Genomic DNA, 22,599 nt, shown 5'->3' with positions numbered 1-22,599 from the left:
AGTTGTTTCAAACACATAATAATAGATAGGTATATTTATATATAGGTATAGATATGGCAGAACTTGCAAGATACTTCAGAGGCGTTATGCAACGTGGTGTTGGTGAGTCACTTAAGACTCTGTACTATACTGGTGAACTCAAGTATGGTACAATGATCGGTAGAGATATCTCTGGTAACAGGTATGTTGTTGTTGTTTGTTGTTGGTTGTCAAAGAGGTGGTGAAGAGATAGAGAGTAGAGACTAATATATATATTACTCATCTCAGATACTACGAGAACCTTTCCGAGCCATTTGGTATGTACAGCATGAGCGATAGATAAACACATTGACAGATAGTTAGACAGGCAGGAAGACAGACAGACAGGATCGATGCGATATTGTGATGATAATGAACACGATCATTGACATCATGAACATTCAATTCAATCAATGTAGGAAGACACAGATGGGTAGAGTTCGCCAACCCAAAGGTCCCCGAGGCAACAATGGTCCCACCCGAGTGGCACTCATGGCTGCACCACATCTCAGACAAGCATGGAAACTCCCAAGATGTAAGAATCAGTCAGACAGGATCATTGTGGCAGCATCATCTTCACGTGAAGCATATGACAGCACACAGAATACTGACATTCAATCAATCAAACACAATGTATACAGATGATTTCATTTACACCAACATACAAGAGAGATCATTTGGCGAATCCAACCGCAACTGATGGTGCCTACACTCCACCAAACTTTTTGTACAACATTGAGAAGGCAAAGCAGGGAATGGAAGAGGACAAGAAGAGCAAACAATAATAATACAGTAGTGTCGACAAGTAATAGATGCCGAATGATTGAGTGATCATTCATTCAATCATTTAGCATAATTCTTTATAAATAATACATAATAATATAGATAGTGATCAATCACACTGATCAACAACAGTGTCCAATGCCAATGCCGTGGAGTGTTCAGATGAGATGTTCCCCGACTTTGAAAGGAGGAATAATGATTGATTGCATGATTGATTGATTGCATGATTGATTAGTGGACCGAAAAGTGTGAGATATGAGGGGATACTAAGAATAGAGGAAGAGGTAGAATTCCTTACCACAGTCCTCAATAACAACGACGACCAATCCAATGGACACACGGACACATAAGATAACTCTTAGGAAGACTCCATCTCAGGTGGATAATGGCAAAGAAAATTAAAAATAATCGATACGAGGAGTGAGGTGACCATCCAATCACACATTGTTTTGCAAAAGGATAGCAAAGTGATCACTTTGGTGGATGAGAGGGGGGGTATCATCGATGACCCTCAATGGAGCGAGAGAGTGAGTTAGTGAGAGGACAACAAGATAGTTAGATAGATTGTATTGCATTGAATAACAAGTAATACTCATACATATTTATATATACATATACATACATATACATTATTATTTATATATACATATACAACAATGAATGAAATACCTGGTGATAATGTACAACAACACTTGTACAAGGTAGGGATACACAAGCAGAGACAAGACAGGTTGAACCAAGGCTAACGAATACAATTTGAACATGATGATATAGATATTGGTAATAGGAGATTATGCAGTTGGAAAGACATCGATCATTAAGCGTTATTGTACTGGTCAGTTCTCACCAAACTATAAGCTGACAATTGGTGTGGACTTTGCTGTAAAGGAGATAGAGTGGGACAAGAACACATCGGTCAGTCTGCAACTATGGGACATTGCAGGACACGAACGTTTCGGAACGATGACCAGAGTCTACTATAAATACGCGATTGCAGCCATCATTGTGTTTGATCTGACGAGACAAACCACCTTTGAGGCCGTGACCAAATGGCGAGATGACATCAACAGCAAAGTGGTACTGGGCAATCAAGAGCCCATCCCAGTTCTGCTGTTGGCTAACAAGGTATGACCTCAATCTCATTCAATCAATCAATCATCAATCGTGTTGGCTAACGACAACCCGTGCATCATTCAAACAAACAGTGCGATATAAAGGATGCGAACATTGATAAGGAGATGCTGGACAACTTTGTAAAGGAACATAACTTTATTGGATGGTATCCAACATCGGCACAGAGCGATATCAATATCAATGAAGCAATGTTGTTCCTGACAGGCAAGGTGTTGGACGTTGCCAAGACCAACCAGCCACCAAAGCAGATCGACAACAGTCTATTGAATTTGAAGGAGAACGAGAAGCCAAACAACGCCAAGCAACAAGGAGGCTGTTGCTAAACGCCATTTAATCCACATTTGATATTTGTTAACCTTAGTCATTCATTCAATCATTTAATCAATCAGTCATTCAAGTCAGTGAGTGACGAACCAACAACATCAACAACAAGTAGTAGTAGCTCGATAGATAATTGTACCATCCATCCCAATCCAATTCCAATCCATCCAAACAACCAACAACGTCCAAACATTCACATCCACTCCAACAACATCATATCATATCACATCGTCCATCTCCACAATCACAACCAACCAATCCCTATACCAATGGTCATCATCAGATGGCAAACAACCAACAACATAGAGTAGAGGTGCGATCGCAACATCAACAACGAAGATAGAGAGAGGACACCTACGCTTCATTGAATAAAGGCAATGGATAGTTGACTTTGATGGAACTACCAAACCTATCTCATAAGTGGGCGCCAGTGTGATGGCGTCCAATCATCTTCTCCAAATAGGTTGCGATTAAGAAGTAAGATTAAGAATGAAAGAACGAAAGAACGGAACTTGATCGATCAGTCGAATGATCATGACATTGTGTCAGTACCAGAATGGTAATATCCGGATAAAGTGATCAGGTGATCGCAGGGTGGGGGGACAAGACGTCATCATGCAAACGAAGTATGATCATCACACTTCAATCAATCATTCTCATTTCACTAAGAAGTAGATAGATAGAGATAGACTAAGAGAGTTATAATGGGCGTAGAATATATAGATGTAGTCAATGAAGATGGTAGCCCTGCTGGCTACTCATTGCCAAGGAGTGAGATACATGCAAAGGGACTATGGCATCGTGTTGTTCACGTATGGCTTATAGATGACAAGGGCAATCTACTCATTCAACAACGTGCCGACAACAAAGAGTCACATCCATCGCTGTGGGACATCTCGACGGCAGGTCATTGCGAGGCAGGAATGAACTCCAGGGACACAGCAGTCAAGGAGCTCTCTGAGGAGCTAGGTATGCAGCTTGCCTCTGCCGACGAGCTGGAATACCTGTTCACATGTCGCACCAACCATGTGCTAAAGAATGGTAACCTATCATCACCATCATGTTGTACCTCAATCAAACACTCATACAATCATCAATCAATAGGACTGTACATTGACAATGAGCTTGCAGACGTATATCTGCTACGTGTTGCATCTCCAATTGATCTTACAAGGTTCAAGCTACAGGTGGAGGAAGTACAGGCCATCAAGTTGATCCATCACTCTCAACTTAGAGTGCTGGCAGAGGCTCACGATCCAACATTCGTTCCACTGGCAGGTGATTATGTCCAGTTCTTCAACATACTTGCAACTCGATATCCATAACCAGACAGGCAATAAACATGCAATGCAGACAAGACATCCATTGGATGGATGTATGATTGATTAAATAGTTGATTTATTGAACATCAATCGACAGTCAGTTCTTACATCAGACTTCAAGTCGCACGCAGGCGTTTGGTCTTGAGCCAAACCCACTCCACATCATTCCATTCGCTCGCGCCATATCACTCTGCTCTAGAACAGAGAGATGTTACATGATTTACAATAGGGCTGCTTGTTCTTGACAGCAAAGTCATTTGGATTCAATGCGCACTTGCAGTAGGTGCACTTGAAGTGTGCATGATGCCACTTCTTGCCCTCGATGGCGTAGTAGGGCAGCTCACCCAGTGGCTTCTCGCAGCCTTGGCAGATCAAATCCTCAGTCTCCAATGCATAGTGATCCTTGCACAGCAGGGCACCCTTGTAGGCAAAGGTCAACACCAGCGACTTGTTACACTTGGTGCAGTTGCTCTCCTTGAATGTCTTGTCATGGTCCTCCTTGCAGTAGATGTTACCGTTACGCTCGACATAGGGAACATCCTCCAGTGCGATCAAGTGCTTGCCACAGGCGCAGCAGAGCAGATGGTGTGAGTGCCAGTGCTTGCCGACGGCCTGGATCGACTCGCCAGTGATTGGCTCACTGCAGAAACCGCACTTCTTGAGGTTGGTGGCGAACGATGAGAACATCTTGTCAAACTCGTCGTTGATGTCCTGGGTCTCCTGGATCTTCAGGCCTGGACGGTGTGGCGACATGCCGTTGGCGACGCCGTTGTTACCCTTGAGTGGTGACAGCATGGATTTGGCGGGTGTGGTTGGAGCACTGTGGATCTGTGCAGACAGAGTCTTGGACGACTCGGTCGTCGTCATGATAAGGTCGTGCAGCTCAGACTCGGTGTCGTCAGTTGGCACAGAGACGCCGATGACCATCTCTTCCTTCTTGGTCGGTGTCGTCTGTACGGCAACAACTGCGGGCGCTGGATTGGTGTTGTTCGAATCGTTCAACTCTGTCTTGTTGGTGGCAATGCTAGATGTCGATGATGATCCCTTAATGCTTCCAGCAGTCGATCCATTGGCTCCATTAGCATTGAAATGGTCATATAAAGCATATCCAAACTGTATAATATTGATTGAGTTCATAAGGATGAAGTCTAAGAGTAAAGGATAAAGGTTAGGCAAAGGTACACACTATTGGACATTCATCATGTCAAAGTTACCTTGTGCTGAGATTGAAGAATCGATGTTGACTCCAAAGGTTGTCAACTCCTTGAGGATATAGGTGAAGTTCTCAACAGACTCGGTCTTGTCGGGAAGGGAAAGGCGCAGTCCAAGCTTCTCCAAAAGGTTGACGAGGAATGAGCTGTTGAACAGGAACTGGCCTGGCTCCTGGATTTCCAATGTAGACACTGAGGAGAGCCAAACCTTAAGCTTCTCCAATCTGTCATTGGTAGCCTTTTGTGGGCTGCTTCCAGTGTGTGGAGCGCTGGCGGTGGCGGCAGCAGTGGCCGATGTCTCTGGCTTCTGTGTGAGCGCCTTGTTGTTCTCCTTTATGGTGCTAATCCACTTCTCGCGATCCTCCTCACTCTCTGCCTGCAGAACAAGCGAGTTGGCTCCATGTGACAATTTGAAACAGAATGATCCTGCCAACGCATTGTCGACCTCGACGTTCCAGTTGGGGATGGAGATCTTGCCCTTGAGCTTGGACTCTGGTCCCTCATAATAGTATAGTACCATGTCCTTGAGGACGAACCAACGCTTCTTCCACACCTTCTTTCCGAGGCTGGTTGCCGACTGCTTCTTGAGCCATCCGGCAAAGTCTGAGATGCCTGCGATCTGGAGTGCGCCGGGCTTGAACGCAATGCTCTTGGAGCGGCCGCGAACAGCCTCTACGACCTCCTCCTTCTGCACTGCGCAGCACACCTGTAGACTGTTTACCCAGTCCTTCATTTGATCCTCAGTCTCTGAGGAGAACCAATACATGATTGATTCATCAAACTGATGTGATACCTTGTAGCAATTTGCCTTGCCATTTGGTCCCTTGGCAGTGGTTGTGATGGCTCCACATCTAGCCAATGGAATAAAGTGAAGTATCTTATCAGACTCTGCTGTTTTCTGGTGTTTCCATGAGTAGGATACTACTTGTTAGATGGTATTCTATCTCTAAATCTAACTGAGTTGGTTGACTTACAGGCTTTGACTCATAAATGTAAAGGATTCTGTTCTTTAGCGAACAATGTCTCTTTTTCCATGTCTTTCCGTCTGGTGAAAGGATGGAGATTGCTCCTTCTTTGACCTCAGTATCCATATTATTATTTCTGTAGTTGACACTGGATGTGGTGATTATGTTAGGGTCAATGATGATGATGATGATGATGATGTTGGAATGGAAAAGCTGGAAATGATTGAATTGAGGTGTTTGGATTGTTCCAAAAAGGATGTTATGGTTGATTGATTGATTGATTGAGTGCTTATGACAAATTCAATAAACAATATATTATTGTTAATTAAGGTTATGTGTTCCAAATAAAGTGGATTGATTGATTGTTGTGTGGTTATTATTACTAATATATATTCACTTATATATATATTTAGAACCAAGGCTTGGTAAATTGAAGTGGTGGGTAGAGTGTAGGTGGTGTGTAGTGATTGATCGTCGGTCGGGTAGGTAGATTGGGTCAGATGGGTAGTGATTGATAGAGTAAGACAGTATGTGTGTCTGTCTGTGTGTGGTAGTCTTTAGATGGTTAGACCAATAGTGTGTTAATTGATTGATTGATTGATTGTTATAAGTATGAGTTGAGTGTGTTGTGGGGGTTGAGTGAAGTGGGTGTAATGGTCTATTTATAATCAATCAGAGTGGTTTGATTGATTGGTTGTGATGACAATGTTATTTCTTTTCATTGATGATGTAAAAGAAGAGATAGAGATAGAGAATTATCAAAGAGAGAGTGGACATACATTGGTTGTAATGTAATGTAATGAAAGGACCTGTGCTCTGACTACTAAAGTATACTAATAATTATAAGATGTGTATATAATTGTATGTATGATTATTATTCAAAAAGTTGACCTATTGAGAGAATGGATGGGATGTGCATGACAAGAAGACGAAGACGATTCTGTCATCAAACATAGATACCATCAACAGCGCAAACAATCATATCATCACCACGATGAAAATCTACAGAAATAGAGGATGGGCAATGATTTGATGCTGATTTGTTGACAAAAATCGCCGGCAATGGGTTTTTAACATGGTCGTTGGCTCTTTCATTGAAACTGCATGACCACATGTGTTCAATGCTGCAAAACAGGCACCTCAAGCGACGCGAATGGGGCATCATACTCGTAAAAAATTCAAATCTGGAGACTGAGGCGCCCTTCCTAGGTGTGAAAGGACAGACAAAAACCCAACATCAAGCCGACCCCTTTGTTTAGGAATTGGCCATTGACATCAACTCTTTGGCCAAGAGAGAGGCCGTGTCCTCTTCGGTCAGTCCACGTTGATGGACACTCTTCAAGGCTTGGATAATGTCATCCCTATAATGAGGCAGACGTGGCCAACAAGTAGTGTATAACTCCTTTAGTGCCTGCATCGATTCAACAGACAGGTCCTTGTTGCCAATCGATGTGACTAGTGATGGAATGAGTGACTGTACGAGTGGAAGGTGAGAGTGAGTGAGTGATTGACAATGACCATCCAATGGTGTCCACCATCACGTACCTTAAAACACATCGTGGAGTAGATACCCATGGTTTGGAACACTTCGATGGAGTGCCGCAGTAGACATTGCCTCTTAAATGTTGTGCTCTTTGGTGATAGTAGACTCTGGACAATCATGTTGACAATGGTGATATGTTCTTGCAATGACTTTGATGATTGTGATTGTGATTGGAGTTGTTGTTGTGACGCTGCTGTTGATCTGCCCTTTGGCTGACCTTGTCCAGCCGATGAAGCTGAGCCCAGGTTGGACATAAACAGTGGATGTGTAATATAGCCAGTGTCGATTGGATTAGCTAGATGGAGGATGCGGAACAAGATCTCGGCGCTCTGTTTGATTGTATCCTCATGTTCTTCCTCACTAGACACTACAAAGAATAGTCTCTGGATGAAAGGATATCGAGTGTTAGCCATTGTCAGACTTGACTGTAGACAACTGTCACATAACATACATCATAGAGCTTTGGATGGGCATTCAAGATATTCTTGGCCTGTTGTTCATTGTTGAGATTGTCTAGGATGTGACGGAGAGTGCCACAACCAAGGCGTTTGGAGGGGTCGTTTGAACAATGAATGAGATTGATAATGATGTTGATGGGTATTGGATTGAATGAGTCTAGGACATCGACCAAATGAGGCTTCTTGACAAGTGTTACAAAGGAGCTGAATGAATGAACCAGTACTATGTTGTTGATCCACTCGCCTTCCTTGTCAGATAACATCGTGGCATAATGCTTCATTAAAGATCCAGGTCGCTGACATAGCAGCTCTGACAATGAGCCAGCATGGCCTATCTTGACAAGGCATTCGAGTAGCTGTCGAGCAGCTCCATCAATAGAATGATTAGTCCAGAGTGAACTTTGTTGTTTGAGTTCCACATCGACTTGTATCAGACTGTTGGTTGTATAGTCCACCAACAATGGTATCAAACGATCGATGTAAATGGCTGTCAACACCTTGTTTGCCAGCCTACTCTCGCGACCAACCAGTGTAGCCAGCAACTGAACAACTTGTTGTGTTACCTCCACACGCTGCCTAGCTTTGGTGACCAATTGATTGTACTCGTCCTCATTGAATAGTTCTGATTGATTGATGGATAGAGTGAGTGATTGAGTGATTGAGTTGCATTGACTAGTTCGACGGCTTACTCTGTTGTTCAATATCTTGTATGTATGATGGAATTGTGAGTGATGCAACAAGCATGTCGATGGACTTGGTGTAGACATCTTCTGATGCATCATCAAGTATGTTATCTCTAGATGATGTTATAAGTCGACAGTATAGCTTGAGCAGTGTCACAGTCTTTGCAGTAGTCTCATCATTGTTGTCTACAATGTTAACCAATGATTGATTGAGACATTGTAGTATAGATGTTGGATTGCGTATGCCCATACCATCGAGTGCCGTGTTCAATGCACTATGATGTTCACCATACTTCAGCAACAAGTACACAAGATGATTCTCTATATAGTGTTGACGATATGTATCCTTCTCCTCTTTGTTGAACCCAAGTTCGTCGTTGTCTAACAGATCAATGTCGTCCTCGCCTGACCCTGTGCTAGTACTACTATTGCTCATTATTTGTTATGGGTTGAGTTGAGTCAAATGACGAATGAACAGTCATAATTTGGAACTTGACCTGACGACCATGAGTGGTGTGGGGAGGTGAGTCTGGAATCATCCCAAGCCCAAGCCCAAGCCTCAGGTCCTTACCAAGGCCACAACATGGCCATGTTTATTCATTCAATCAATCAATCAATCAATCAAACATTCTTAGCCATTATCAAAGGAAGTTTGGACGAACGAATGGTGTTGCCTTCAAAGTTGCAACTTGTGAAGATGGCCCATTGGTCATCGATGATCCTTAGTTGGTTGGTGAGGAAGTTTGTAAGACGGTAGTCTTTGATTTGTGGATGTGCTGGTAGTGTGAACTTGGCCTGCAGGATATCTTTGAGCGACGAACTGTACACGACCACGTGCAATGTCTTGAGGTTGGAAGGAATGTTTGCCAGATGCTTGGTGTAGGTGCAGCAGAGGCCGAGTTCGCGAAGGTTTGATGGGGCTGAGTTGGGCTCGAACAAAGGTTGATTGAATGACCTTCCCAGCGAGAGCCATGTGAGTGAGTTTGGCAGAGTGCCGCGGCCAAGTGGCTGATTGAACTTCTCTCCAAACTGTAGTCTGGTTAGCGAGCTGGGCAGACAGCCAGTGCCAATCGCCTGATTGAACTGCTGTGAGAGGGTCAGTTCGGTGAGAGTTGGAGGCAGGACAATTGGGTCGAATGGCTTGTCATAGCTTCCTGTGAATGATAACTTTGTTAGGGACTTGGGCAAGTGTCCAATCTGGAATTTCTGATCGAATGAATGACCGAATGATAGACTCTGTAGTGTTGGCGGCAAGCTTCTGAGCTGGAAGGGTTGATCGTATTTGGTTCCAAACTGAAGGTGAGTGAGGCTGCTTGGCAGGGCAAATGGTTCAATTGGTGAGTTGAATGAGTCGCCGAACTGAAGATCGGTGATTGATGAGGGAATGCTGCCAACCTCGATGTTTGACTCAAAGCTGCCTGCCAGCTTCAAACGCAGGAGCGTCGAGGGCAGCGACAGGCCAGAGATTGTGTTGTTGAAGCTCACGTTATAGGTGAACTTGGTGAGCGACGCGGGTAGGGTAAGTCGTTTCTGGTGTGATTCCAAGCGGCAGTCCATCATGATGTTTGCAAGAGTTGGTGGGAATGTGTCCGTGTTGATGGGCTGATCAAACTTTTGTCCAAGCACAAGTAGTGTCAATGAGGGCGACAGCTGCACAGGGAGTGGATGGTTGAATGAATGGCCTAGACTCAGAGTCTGGAGGGTCGTGGGCAGCGTGCGGCCAAGATCCTGGTTGAATGAGTGATTGAAATACACATGCTCGAGCATGGGTGGCATGATTAAGGGCTGATTGAAAGCGTGGCCAAAGACAAGGTGCGTGAGTGAATGGGGAAGGGCATCGGGCTCAAGTACCTGGTTGAAGTTCTTTCCGAAGCAGAGTGAGCGTAGTGCGGGTGGAAGTGCGCCTGGCTGCAGAGGCTTGTTGTAAAGTGTTCTGAAGGTGAGCGAGGTGAGTGAGTCGGGGAGCGCTCCGGGGGTTATCACACTGTTGAAGGTGAAGCTCAAAGAGAGGGTGTTGAGGCCTGCCGGGAAGTCGCCCGAATACAGATCGTGATCAAACCTGGACAGGATGATCAGGCTCTTCAACGTTGATGGCAGTACGCCTGGTCCGAGCACGGTCGACGGGGCCTGAGTGCTGATCACAAGATTATCCAGTGGGATGTGGGCATCGAATGGGCAGGGTAGGTTGGCTGCGATGGCACTTGGTTGCTTCACCTTGGCAATGACTGCGTTGCGATATGTTGGCAGCACCAGCTTGGCCAATGGGTCTGAGAAGGATGTGTAGGGAGTATTGACAGCGATGTATGCAAAGTAGCGTTCACGTTGTTGGTACAATTGTTTACATGTCAATGTCAGGCACACGATGTCTGCACAATCATCCAGTTGATGTAGTAGCAATGAAAGGATAGTATGAGGAAGTGTATTAAGCATCTGTTCTTTGTATCTGTAGTCAGTTATCTGTGTGTGACACATGATCGATTGATGGTTGTGGTTGCACATCACCAGATTTTATTCCTTTTTATTATTGGGCAATATCCATTCGAGTGTATGTGATCAGTTTGAGGATAGCATCAATGGTTACCATTGACACTGGATAACCATCAATGTCTACTACCCATAGACGATGTACCTTTGTAGCCACTATCTTAAAGATTGCACTCTCTAATGTATCCCAAGCAAACACTGTCAATGGGTGGAAGTTCTTCTCTTTCAAACATGTCAAGTTCTCGTTCTTCTCCTTGATGTTCTGGAATTGAAGGTAGTCCACAACAGGTAGCATCAACTCTGAGAAATTATTCTTTGTTAATCCCTTGAGGTTGGATATTGAGAAATTGGCAATCTATTTGAATCATCAATTAGTATATGTTTATCTTTGTTCTTCTCTTTCAAACATACCAACTTCTTATTTGAATCAATGATTGGTACTGATGTACATGCATGGTCTTTAACATTGAGCATGTTGTGTAGTATATTGATTACTCTTGTGTCTGATGTATGTGGCCGGCACTTGACACTCGCCAGTCCACATTGGTTAATGGTCTTGGATCTCATATCCCTGAATTAAAAATAAAAATTAATGGATGTAAGTAGAGTATGGCTTTAAGATCTCTCTTATTATTTATATACATACTCTAAAATATGAATATTCTGTGCTATAATCGCCAAAATATCTGTTTCGCTTACCAAGTTTACTATTGTAGTATTATGATCAACAATGAATAAACGAGTGATCTTTTCAGTCATTGATTCTATAGCAGACAGACAAGAATCATTCTCCCTTATTGTTAACAGGTTATTCTTTCTATTGGCTATAATATTGATTGCTGGACTGTCGGAGAACAATCCTCCACAACATTCCAGTATCTCAAAGAATTTCCTTGGGTTTGACTTTAACAATTGTTGTACATCTGATATTTGTAAACCTACAAAGTTTATAATAAAGTCCACTATATCCGATGTAAACATGTAAGTATATTAGTTCTTTGATCGTTGGTGTGTATTTATCAGTTATAGTTTACCTATGTCCATCATATCCAGTACAGCTATCACTTTACTGGTGTTTGGGTCGTATACTGGAGAGGCGACAATTCCATTCTCATCAAACAATTGTAATATATCCTCTAAAGAGGATGTTGTGTCGATTGTGACAATCTTCTTTGGTCTTATTGCATGATATATTTGTGTTGTTCTAAGGAAGTTAATACATTCCATTATTTATTATCTCTTTGTTATTATTATGTATTTGTTATAAGTATGAATAAGAATCAGTTTATAATATTGAGGGGAGACGATTGCCATCCCCATCTTTCTTTGTTCTTGTCCCATGAGAGTGTATGTGTGGTGGGGGTAATGTTAGTGAGTTCAACAACATTACCTAAAGTAGTAAACAGATTGCGGGATGTTGTTCAACATTACAATGGTTCACTCCATCCCATCCTACAATATTATTGTTGTTGTTTGGTAATAATAATAATAATAATAATAAATGTATTGAATGATTTATAAGTTGTTCAGAATCATCATTGATGTTGTTTCTTCCTCAATGATGTGGCTGGCTGCATCTGTTGATGTAGTTGCTGTTGGGCAACAATGGCAGAGAGACGTTGTTTCTTTGGGAAGGACGTCGAGGAGGAAGAAGACGACGATGAAGCAGTTTCAAAGACCATGAATTGCTTCTGCAGTTGATGTTGTTGGCTTTCATCAATGTTGGATAGATACTCTGTAAGATAATGAGATGAGTCCAGTGATTTGGATGGCGACTTGTGAAGAGATTGTTGTTGTTGTTGTTGCTTCTGGTGGAGTAAATCTTGTTGTGATGGTTGCCTTGTTGCCTGTTGCTTTGGTGGCTGCTTCGAAGGACTCTGTACAGACTTGGATGGTGAATTATGTTGTTGTGGTAGTCGCTGCTGTAGTTGTTGTTGTTGGATCGATGGTGGAAGTTGTCCATGTTGTAGCAATGCTTGATTGGCATCCAATATCTCAGTGATGGACATGGCCATCTGACTTTTGAACTGTAATAGCTCCTTTTTGTAGAAGTCAACTTGCTTCTCCAAGTTGGAGTTGGCCATCTGTAACTCCTTGATCTGTCTTCTCTGTTGATGGATCTTCTCATGACACTCTGTCACCGTATCACTCATTACTGGACTATTGTCGCTTGAGTATTCATTCTCTATTTGTTGTTGTTGTTGTTGCTGAAGTTGCAGTTGATGTTGTTGCTGACCAATTCCATTTGTGTCAAGGGATCTCTTCTTTACATTCGATTGTTGTTGTTGTGGTCTTTGCTGTTGTTGATCCTGATCTTTGTCTCCATTGAATTCATTGTGAGATGATGTTGCGATTGGTGAGGAGTCATTGGAGCGATATTGTTGCTGAGGTTCATCAAGTTCCTCAACAACCTTCTTTGGGGTGGTCACAGCGTCTGATGAGGCGGTAAGACGATGGATATGTTCGTTTAGGATTTGGAATGGATTCAGAGCATCGGGAGCTCCTCCACCAGCACCGGCGCCACCATTAGCCATTTGTTGATTGGTCTTTCCCATCGATATATGTTGTTGTTGTTGTTTTTGTTGTTGTTGCTGTTTAATAACAGTGGCGCCATCCATATATTGTTGTTGACGTGCTGCCTGAGGAACTGAGGAATGGAGCACAGGTGAAGACTCTGGTGATATCAAGCTGGTAACAACATTATTTGTTTGTACAGGTTGACCAATATACATCTGTTGTTGTTGTTGCTTCTGTTTCCAATTGGCTGTACCTTGCTGGCCTATCTTTGTAGAGCCCTTATTATTTGTGTTGGGCTTTGGCTGATACATGAACTGAGCCTCATAGTCATCTTCATCATCTACATGTATATCAGTTTGCATTTCTATATAACTTCTGTTGTTGTTGTTGTTGTTGATGATGTATTGATTGTTCGGAATTGAGATAGAACAAAGGGAGATCAAGTACTCAAGGGATGGATTACTTAATGATATAATTTATATATAATTAATGCTAATGTTGTTGTGTAAGTCAATATATTAGAAGAGAGAGTATAAGTGAAGGGGTCTGAGGAGAAGCAACAACAACATACCCGTCAATAGCCAAACTTCTAAACTACCTCCCTTCTCCTGGGCACTACATATAAGGGAGCAAGTAGATAGAGTGATGGGGCATCATCATTAGGCGAATCCCAATATTACATTATTGATGAGTGGATGGAGGTATTGAGTGGTGCTAAGCTTGTTATTGATGTTGTTGTTGTTGCTAATGTTGTTGTTGTGGTATTCTCTCTCTCAACAACACGCCATCTCAACTCACTATCATCATGTATTTATGTGTACATGTGTGTGAATGTTTGTGTGATTAGATTGATTGATTGATTGTTTGATTGATTTAGTGAGTGAGTTCGAAACACTCTTATTGGTGAGAGGGGGTGGGCAAGAATGAATGGACCGCATTAGTTCAGGGCAACATCATCGATCTTGGAAAGTGGAAGCAGATATATATATATATAATTATGGTACACCACCCTCCACTATATCATTCCTCCCTACAAGTACGAAGATACGACCCTCTGTTTAAACAATATATGTTCTATTATTACATCGGTGAAGGTTTGGTATTGATGTATGAATGAATGAATGACCCACCTTAATCCAGGTTCAAAATTATTATTATTATTATTATTATTATTATTATTAGATAGAACTTTTCGAACATCATTTAGAATCATTTTACATCGATCAATATCCCATTTGAAAGTCGGGACCATCTGTGTCCTTCTCTTGCACAATGGAGAATAGATGTAAGTTCTCCTTGTGACCTGGTATTGGGCTAAACTGCTGTTTTTTTGATGGTCGGGATCAAAAATGTCAATTTGTGGGGGGTTCGAAGGTATTCATCGCTCTCTCTTTGTTTGTGGCGACCAAGACCGTCGGGTCATTTTATGAATAAATGAATGAACTCGATGCTTCTTCCAAATGTAACCAATAGAACAATGTTCTATCCTGACAAGTCTTTGACCAAAGTTATCAATATAAATACTCTTGTGACAGGTGTCAGAAGTCAGAACATTCAAATCAATCAATCAATCAAATATCCAAAAGCATTAACTATAATTTAATTAATATCCACCATAATAATAATAATAATATTTCAAATATGGACACTAAGCCAATATTCGTTGTCACTCAAGCATTCTCCAAGCAAGGCATCAGCATTATTAACACTCTTTTGAAAGAGGGAAAGTACCAGTTGCGTGCCTTGTCAACTCGTCCAGTCGATAGCCCACCACTCCAAAAGTTGGCTGATAAGGGCGTCCAAGTGGTCCAAGTTGATCTCAATAACAAGCAAGACCTGGTCAATGCCTACAAGGGTGCATACGGTGCATTCTTGATGACACCATCAATTCAATACACAGACCCAGACTACTTCCAGAAGGAGATTGACACCATTATCATCCAGGCCGATGCAGCACTTGAGGCTGGCGTTCACCACGTCGTCTTCTCCACTGTCGACTCTGCCGTGCACAAGAACCCAGCACTCAAGGAGGACTTCAAGTATGATATCCTGGCATGCAGAAACAAGGCTCAGGTCTACCTTGAGTCCCTGGCCATCCCAGTCGTCAGCTCATTCTTGTTGGCCTTCTTCCACTCCAACTTTATTGAGTTTGTTCCACCCGTCAAGCTCGAGGATGGCAGCTTCCTCTTCCCAATGCCCGTCGGCGAGAATGTCTCCTTGCCACATGTTGACACCTACACTGCCACTGGTCCCCTCGTGTCTGCCTTCCTGGCCGAGCCACAGAGATTCAACAGAGTGGCCGTTCCATTGTACTCTGAGTTCTTGACTGGAGAAGAGATCGCAGCCATCTTTGAGAAGGTCACCGGTATCAAGTCAAAGTTCGTGCCACAGACTAGAGAGCAATACCTGAAGCACAATGGATTCGATGAGGTGCCTGAGCTCAGCCTGTTGGGCAACCGTCTGTTTGAGATCTGGGATTCGACTGCCAAACATGGATACTACTACAAGGAGCGTGACCTCACCCTTGCCTCCAAGTTGCTGGGCAGCTCATTGTTGACCTATGAGCAGTTCCTTCGCTCCACCGGATGGGCTGGCGAGTCCTATGCTGAGTTCCGTGAGAAGAACAACTACTAAGTCCATTTATACTTGATACATAGATATAATTATTTATATAAACTACATTGTTTATCTGTATCACTCACTTGTGTTCTTGATCATTTCCTATTTCAATGGAAAACTGTCAGCTGATCGGTCAGCTGATCAATCAGCTGATCAAACTTTGATCACGTGACAGGACCAAATATTTCAAAGCATCATTGATCTATTGAACAACATATTATATGATTGGACAGGAGATAAAGACACATCTTAGTGTCGCAGTGTTTGGCGAGGTCAATGCTGGAAAGTCTACAACAGTTGGTCATTTGATATATTCACTCAAGGGTAATAGGCGACCTAGAATTACTACTCATGTACTTGATGGTGACAAGGATGGCGAGATGGGCAAGAAGTCACTCAAGTTCGCATGGTTGATGGATACGTTGAAGGCAGAGCGAGAGCGTGGCATCACGATCGAGACCTCGTTCGGTCGCTTTGAAACACCCAGACACACTATCACAGTTATCGACACACCTGGACATCGAGACTTTATCAAGAATATGATCACAGGTACATCTCAATCTGATTGTGGTATCTTCGTTGTTTGCGCATCCAATCGCCAGCCTGATACGGCCAACCGCTGCGAAGACCATCTTCAACTCGCATACACACTGGGAGTGCGTCACCTCATTGTGGCCATCAACAAGATGGATGAACATGATATCTACTTCAATCAAGACAAGTACACAGCCATAATTGGTGACATTGGTACTGTGATCAGACGAGTAGGATTCAAAAGTGATCAAACTGTATATATACCAATAAGTGGATTGGATGGTGATAACTTGATGACAAAGTCATCGCGAATACCATGGTACCAAGGTCCAACATTGTTGGAGGCATTGGATAACATTGAAGCGCCAATATGTCCACCTACAAATGACAAACCACTTAGGATACCCATTCAAGAAGTGTTTAAGATAAAGGGTATTGGCACATTGTTGGCAGGTCGTGTCGAGTCGGGAATATTGGAGCTAGGCATGCAGGTCACAATAGTGCCACCAAGAACTGGTCTCACAGTCAGCATCAAGTCAATTGAGATGCATCATCAGAGTATAGTACAGGCAACACCTGGAGACAATGTAGCATTCTGTGTCACAGGTGCCGCCAACTTATGGGACATCAACAAGGGTGCGGTTGTCGGCAGCTTGGACAATCCGCCTAAACAAGTCCAGAGGTTCATTGCACAAGTGGTCATTATACAACATCCCCAACAAATACATTCTGGATATACACCATGTGTACATTATCATTCATCGCGAGTATCATGCCAAATATCAATCATCAATAGGATTGATCGAAACACTGGCCTGCCAATACAATACGATACACCAAAGATACCGATATTCCTTGTAGCACGTGACTTGGCCACTGTGGAGTTCACTCCAATGCGACCAATATGCGTCAGTACCTATGATGAGTGTCAAGCCATGGGAAGGATCGTCATCAGAGACATGGGAGTGACAGTTGGAGTTGGCATAATCAAAAAGGTGATCCAACAAGAGTCAGTTGGACATTGATCAATAAACTAATGTAATATATATTATCCATTAGACCATGAATGGAGCATTGGCACAGTCGAGTCCACAACTTGGGAATGGGAATGTGTTTGGCGCGTAGAAGAAGTCGGTGGTGTAGACTTGGTTGCCAAAGAATGAGGTGTAGGGCATCGAACTGAGGGTGGTTGACCATGGCCGTTACGCCACCAAGGAAGTAGTCGTAAAAGGCGAACGAGAAGCCACCATAGGCGCGGACATGGTTGTTGATGAAGGTCTTGGTGTGGAGCATGGCAGCCACGAGTGGCACGATGGCCTTGACACATGTGTCGGTGACGGCAGCAAGCCAGGCAGCCAGGCCACGCTTTGAGGGACCGGCCACTACAAAGTCCTTGACGCGGATTGACAGGGCGGTCTTGGTGAACGATTGGACAGCATCCATGGCGCGAACGACAGCCTTTGTGATTGGGAAGTTGTTGATGATCTCGGTGTTGCTGGTGTTCTGCATGTATGTGGCCCACGACCATGCCATCAGGGTGTCCTCAGCACGCGAGACTCCGTCTGCTTGGACAAGTGGTGCGTTGCCAACTTGGTCGATCACGGCAGTGATTGAGTTGGAGTTCTTGCAGAAAGAGTCGGCCATTGGATGCAGGGTTGTGGTGTTGGGCACGGTGATCGATGAGTAGGGCGACTGGATGTAAAGGAATGCTGTCTTGGTCGTTACAAACGTTGGTACACAAACATACAACATGTGGTTCCAACGTGGCTTATCAGTCAAGGGTGGCTGCAACCAGTTGAGCGAGGTAAAGTTCAAAGCATAGACCTTGTAGCCATCGCCATTGAATGTGTGATTGACAAAGTATGAGATACTTTGATTGATTGAGTGATTGAGTGAGTAAGTGAGTAAGCTAGTGTGTCTATGTTATTGAGTATCTGAGAGGTGGATACATACCCTTGATCTGGACGAGAGACAAACTCCTCCAAAGGTGTGAGTCCATGTACCAATGAGATGGCAAAGAACAAAGTGCTCACAATTATTAGTTGATTGTTAGCCATTACTTGTTGTTGTTTGTATTAGCGAATGAACGAATGAACGAAGGAATGAATGAATGAATGAGTTGTTGTCGCTGATGTTGTCTCTACTCTGGTCGAGGTGCTGACCCTTGTCTGAGACATGGATGGCAGACTAATTGAGGGAAATGCCCCATCACGATTCGGGAGATGTCGTTATCGATAGTCCGAGTCCAAGCGCGCTCATTCCAAACCTGATGATGATGAAGAACATGAGTAATTGATTGAGCTCTATTATTATCTTGGACATGTCCTTAGTTTGTTGCCCACTTATTACAACAAGTCTCTGTCTGACACCAGATGAGGCAAAAGACTAGACCTCAATCCTCAAACTTTGAGTTTAAGGCGAGCTGGCAAGTTTTGAATGTATCTTGGGTTTGAGACCCAAGAAGTTGAGTGTAGATAGTCTTTGCAACAACTGATTGATACATACATTAATACATATATATATAACACTTTATAAGATGGTATGATAGGCTTATTGATTGATTGATTGATTGAACGATCGAGAGAGAACTTACAAATGTTATAACTCAATAAATGAAACATGTTTAGTTTATTATAGCCATTGGAGACTTACACGTGCCACATAGAGCACATGCCATACCACCAGAGTTCAAGAAGCTATTGGTAGGTATCGATAATCATGTCTAACTCATAGACTTGACTTACTGACTGATTGTTGAAACACAGGTACCAGAGAAGATTCAACATGTATTGTGCACAGGCAACTTGGTTACAAAGGATATGCAAGACTACTTGAAGCAGTTGTCAAGTGATGTACACATTGTTAGAGGTGATCTTGATGAGGTAATATTGAATCATTGAATGAATGAATGAATGAATGACATTGTTTGATTGAATGACTAACATCACATACTATTATGATGAACAGAACACTTCACATCCAGATACAAAGGTAGTCACTATTGGACAGTTCAAGTTTGGATTATGTCATGGACATCAGATAGTACCATGGGGTGACAAGGCTGCACTATCTGCACTACAGAGACAGTTGGACGTTGATGTACTTATCACTGGTAACACACACATTGCAGAGGTATCGGAAGCCAACAACAAGTTATTCGTCAATCCAGGCTCAGCAACAGGTGCCTTTAGCACTCTTACAAAGTATGCTGTCATTCATTCATTCATCAATCAATCTAAACACCATTCAATCAATCATGACTAACAATTTGAACCATTTGAATAGTGATGTATTCCCATCATTCATATTGATGGATGTTCAGGGCAACAACATCAGTGTGTACATTTATAAGATTCTCGATGGACAAGTCAAGGTGGAGAAGATTGACTACTCAAAGCAACAATAACATAACCAATACTTCATTCATTCATCATATGTGTTTGTTTCATTGACACATTGAGTCGTTCGGCATTGGAAGTTGAAGAGACGTGTGTGGTGTGTGGGTCGTGCAAAGAGTGTTGACATTCAAACACATCGACCCCCACCACCTGGGCACTGTTCCCTCCAAAAGTCGATCGATCTTCAGGAGGGGTTGGGAAGCCTCAGCCAAGTCATATCCAATCCAACCCAAACATTCACACACTTCTATCTTTGAGATATAATAAAACAACATTCGTCAGTTTGTTAACTTTATTCATGTACTTGTAAATAGATATAGATAGAGATATAGAGATAATATATTAAGACGAACAAATTGGAATGGATGTTCAACAACAACCACAACAACAACAACAACAGAAGCCTGTGTTGACACATGCTGTATCGATGATTGGAACAACAACTTCGACATCGACGACGAATACTACGATACCAATATCACCAAGTACTGGTAATGATGTTATTATAAAGTTGGTATTCCCACCAACATCATCGGTGGTGACAAAGACGATTCAGGTCAGATTGTCACAGAAGGCCAGTGAGATAGTGGCCTACGCCTCACAATTGGCCGGTCTACAAAATGGCTACAGTCTGTATATTCAACACTCGCGAGTCACCAGCCGTGGACAATGGGTCGATGACGATGCCCCGCTGTCCGAGTACTCGATCAACAACATGGACAACATCTACCTGAAGCGTCGACCGGGCCTGCGAGTGCGCAAGAACACCTACGCCCAGCTCAAGGGCTTCAAGGAGGGCAAGGTGCAGAAGCTGTCCAGCTTCACTAAGATATGGAACCCGCGCTTCCTGCGGCTCTATTCACAGCGCATCGTACACACATCCAATGAGAACGACTCCAACTCGGAGTTCATCTCATTCTCGGACATCATCAATGTCGACCGAGAGCTGTCCAGGAAGTACAGCTTTGTCATCAGATACTACAGTACGCCTCAAACCAAGACTGGCGACAACACTGGTCGTGAGGAGAAGGACTACGTCTTCCGTTGTACCAATCAAGCAGAGATGGAGGAATGGGTGTCATCAATCAGGACCATGCTAAAGGTATGTTTGATCAATCAATCACTCAATCACTTCAATCAATCAATCATTGACATGAACTCTGGTATCTAGAAATCAAGGCCTGATCTATTCCTTCCACCATTGTCTGTCCCAATGTCATCGACCATTGACAACTCGGACAACAACATGAATATTGGAGGAAGCAGCAGCAGCAACAACATTGGTAGTTTGAGCTCGACAATGCAATCCTCATCATCTTCGACACTGGGTCACTCACCAAGTATATCTACAAAGGGAAGATCATTCTCATTCTCATTGTCTGCGATAAAGAAGAAGAGGGAGTCGCCGCCCATCGTGTCAACGTCATATGGCGAGTCATCTGTGCTCACAATCAAGAATCCAGAGGAGGAGTTAAAGAAGGTCAAGGCCTACCTGGAGAAAGAGATGAAGACGAGGATCGACCTGGAGAAGAAGTACAGGAAGCTCAAGCACAAGTACTCCAACATAAAGATGAAGAACCATCCTCCTCTTCCTGGTGCCCCATCAGCCTCAACTTCCTCATCAAACTTGATGTTGCCACCAACAACAACTGGCAACAGTGCCTCGACTACTGCAACCACAACGACAACGACGACATCATCATCATCGAGCAAGACAGGTACATGGAGTGGAAGTGGCTTCTTGACAAGGATGAGATCATTCTCAACATCATCACGTGGAGATACACCAAAGCATGCGACTGCACCAAAGCCAGAGTCACCAGACACGACCAACGTTCCAACATTCACATTCTCCACACCAAAGTCGGTGGGACCCTATTCCAAACAGTGGACACCGAGCTCCAGTCCATTCACTATTGGTTCAGCAAGATTGAAGGGCTTCCGAGACTACTCGAGCGAGTATGGCGGCGGAGGCGGCTCAACATGTGACATTACAAGCTCCACCGACACGCTCAGTGTCATCGAGGAGGAATATAGCTCAGCGATCGCCATGGGTGACGACCTACGAAGGATGGAGATCAAGGACATGAAGGAGCAGCTGGCCAAGGTCAAGGATATGCTGGCGACGGAGATATCAAAGAGGAATGAGGCAGAGCGAGATAAGTTGTTTGTCGAGAAGGAGTTGTTCAAACAGAGGAAGATCGTGGAGAAGAAGGAGAGAGAGCTGGTAAATGAGAAGTCCAAGCAAGATGATCAGATCGAAGCCTTGTCAGAGATGGTCGTGCGGCTAAAGGATGCATTGATCAAGCTCAAGTCACAACTCATTGAGCAAGAGGAGTTGGCTGAGGAGAGGCAGCACGACCTCCTGACCTCTACACCAACATCATCATGCAACACATCTTTGGAGGACATTGCCAGTGGTGTTAACACAGACAGCATCAGTTATAACGATATCGACAATGACAATGACAATGACAACGACAATAGCATTGCAACAAACAACAACAACATCAACAACAATTGCATGGACATATCAATGGAGGAAGTAAACTGAGATGTGAATATCTATGTGTACATAAGGACAGACATAAGCCATGCCCAACCAAGTT

At 43.4% G+C, this 22,599-nt stretch overlaps 14 protein-coding genes across 14 annotated transcripts; 7 read left to right on the top strand and 7 right to left on the bottom strand.

Annotated features, from left to right (window-relative positions):
* Positions 1-32: 32 nt before the first annotated feature.
* Positions 33-794, top strand: SAMD00019534_033960 (hypothetical protein; the record flags this gene model as incomplete). The annotated part of the gene is made up of 3 exons (XM_012904288.1): positions 33-185; positions 437-553; positions 660-794. Coding segments are annotated over 3 exons (405 nt in total), but the record flags the coding sequence as incomplete, so codon positions are not given.
* Positions 795-1,457: 663 nt separating this feature from the next.
* On the top strand, positions 1,458-2,258 carry SAMD00019534_033950 (hypothetical protein; the record flags this gene model as incomplete). Its single annotated transcript, XM_012904287.1, has 3 exons — positions 1,458-1,502; positions 1,576-1,926; positions 2,007-2,258. The coding sequence occupies 3 exons, from the start codon at positions 1,458-1,460 to the stop codon at positions 2,256-2,258; spliced, it is 648 nt and encodes a 215-aa protein (XP_012759741.1).
* A 702-nt stretch (positions 2,259-2,960) lies between these two features.
* On the top strand, positions 2,961-3,581 carry SAMD00019534_033940 (hypothetical protein; the record flags this gene model as incomplete). The annotated part of the gene is made up of 2 exons (XM_012904286.1): positions 2,961-3,297; positions 3,361-3,581. 2 exons carry the CDS (start codon positions 2,961-2,963, stop codon positions 3,579-3,581), a joined length of 558 nt encoding a protein of 185 aa, XP_012759740.1.
* A 192-nt stretch (positions 3,582-3,773) lies between these two features.
* Positions 3,774-5,880, bottom strand: SAMD00019534_033930 (hypothetical protein; the record flags this gene model as incomplete). Its single annotated transcript, XM_012904285.1, has 3 exons — positions 3,774-4,726; positions 4,793-5,687; positions 5,764-5,880. 3 exons carry the CDS (start codon positions 5,878-5,880, stop codon positions 3,774-3,776), a joined length of 1,965 nt encoding a protein of 654 aa, XP_012759739.1.
* Positions 5,881-7,009: 1,129 nt separating this feature from the next.
* Positions 7,010-8,874, bottom strand: SAMD00019534_033920 (hypothetical protein; the record flags this gene model as incomplete). The annotated part of the gene is made up of 5 exons (XM_012904284.1): positions 7,010-7,228; positions 7,300-7,680; positions 7,749-8,377; positions 8,445-8,624; positions 8,691-8,874. 5 exons carry the CDS (start codon positions 8,872-8,874, stop codon positions 7,010-7,012), a joined length of 1,593 nt encoding a protein of 530 aa, XP_012759738.1.
* A 185-nt stretch (positions 8,875-9,059) lies between these two features.
* Positions 9,060-10,868, bottom strand: SAMD00019534_033910 (hypothetical protein; the record flags this gene model as incomplete). Its single annotated transcript, XM_012904283.1, has 1 exon — positions 9,060-10,868. The coding sequence occupies one exon, from the start codon at positions 10,866-10,868 to the stop codon at positions 9,060-9,062; it is 1,809 nt and encodes a 602-aa protein (XP_012759737.1).
* Positions 10,869-10,965: 97 nt separating this feature from the next.
* On the bottom strand, positions 10,966-11,277 carry SAMD00019534_033900 (hypothetical protein; the record flags this gene model as incomplete). Its single annotated transcript, XM_012904282.1, has 1 exon — positions 10,966-11,277. A coding segment is annotated over one exon (312 nt), but the record flags the coding sequence as incomplete, so codon positions are not given.
* Positions 11,278-11,555: 278 nt separating this feature from the next.
* On the bottom strand, positions 11,556-12,137 carry SAMD00019534_033890 (hypothetical protein; the record flags this gene model as incomplete). Its single annotated transcript, XM_012904281.1, has 2 exons — positions 11,556-11,884; positions 11,957-12,137. Coding segments are annotated over 2 exons (510 nt in total), but the record flags the coding sequence as incomplete, so codon positions are not given.
* Positions 12,138-12,457: 320 nt separating this feature from the next.
* Positions 12,458-13,801, bottom strand: SAMD00019534_033880 (hypothetical protein; the record flags this gene model as incomplete). The annotated part of the gene is made up of 1 exon (XM_012904280.1): positions 12,458-13,801. The coding sequence occupies one exon, from the start codon at positions 13,799-13,801 to the stop codon at positions 12,458-12,460; it is 1,344 nt and encodes a 447-aa protein (XP_012759734.1).
* Positions 13,802-15,080: 1,279 nt separating this feature from the next.
* Positions 15,081-16,073, top strand: SAMD00019534_033870 (hypothetical protein; the record flags this gene model as incomplete). The annotated part of the gene is made up of 1 exon (XM_012904279.1): positions 15,081-16,073. The coding sequence occupies one exon, from the start codon at positions 15,081-15,083 to the stop codon at positions 16,071-16,073; it is 993 nt and encodes a 330-aa protein (XP_012759733.1).
* A 194-nt stretch (positions 16,074-16,267) lies between these two features.
* SAMD00019534_033860 (hypothetical protein) lies at positions 16,268-17,611 on the top strand (the record flags this gene model as incomplete). Its single annotated transcript, XM_012904278.1, has 1 exon — positions 16,268-17,611. A coding segment is annotated over one exon (1,344 nt), but the record flags the coding sequence as incomplete, so codon positions are not given.
* SAMD00019534_033850 (hypothetical protein) lies at positions 17,580-18,649 on the bottom strand (the record flags this gene model as incomplete). Its single annotated transcript, XM_012904277.1, has 2 exons — positions 17,580-18,462; positions 18,546-18,649. 2 exons carry the CDS (start codon positions 18,647-18,649, stop codon positions 17,580-17,582), a joined length of 987 nt encoding a protein of 328 aa, XP_012759731.1.
* A 570-nt stretch (positions 18,650-19,219) lies between these two features.
* Positions 19,220-19,998, top strand: SAMD00019534_033840 (hypothetical protein; the record flags this gene model as incomplete). The annotated part of the gene is made up of 4 exons (XM_012904276.1): positions 19,220-19,294; positions 19,358-19,474; positions 19,560-19,795; positions 19,878-19,998. Coding segments are annotated over 4 exons (549 nt in total), but the record flags the coding sequence as incomplete, so codon positions are not given.
* Positions 19,999-20,351: 353 nt separating this feature from the next.
* On the top strand, positions 20,352-22,544 carry SAMD00019534_033830 (hypothetical protein; the record flags this gene model as incomplete). The annotated part of the gene is made up of 2 exons (XM_012904275.1): positions 20,352-21,092; positions 21,162-22,544. 2 exons carry the CDS (start codon positions 20,352-20,354, stop codon positions 22,542-22,544), a joined length of 2,124 nt encoding a protein of 707 aa, XP_012759729.1.
* Positions 22,545-22,599: the final 55 nt, after the last annotated feature.

This window comes from Acytostelium subglobosum (genome assembly GCF_000787575.1).
Source record: "Acytostelium subglobosum LB1 DNA, scaffold: scaffold6, whole genome shotgun sequence".
NCBI classification, from domain to species: domain Eukaryota; phylum Evosea; class Eumycetozoa; order Acytosteliales; family Acytosteliaceae; genus Acytostelium; species Acytostelium subglobosum.
This window is presented reverse-complemented; position numbering and strand designations above follow the sequence as displayed.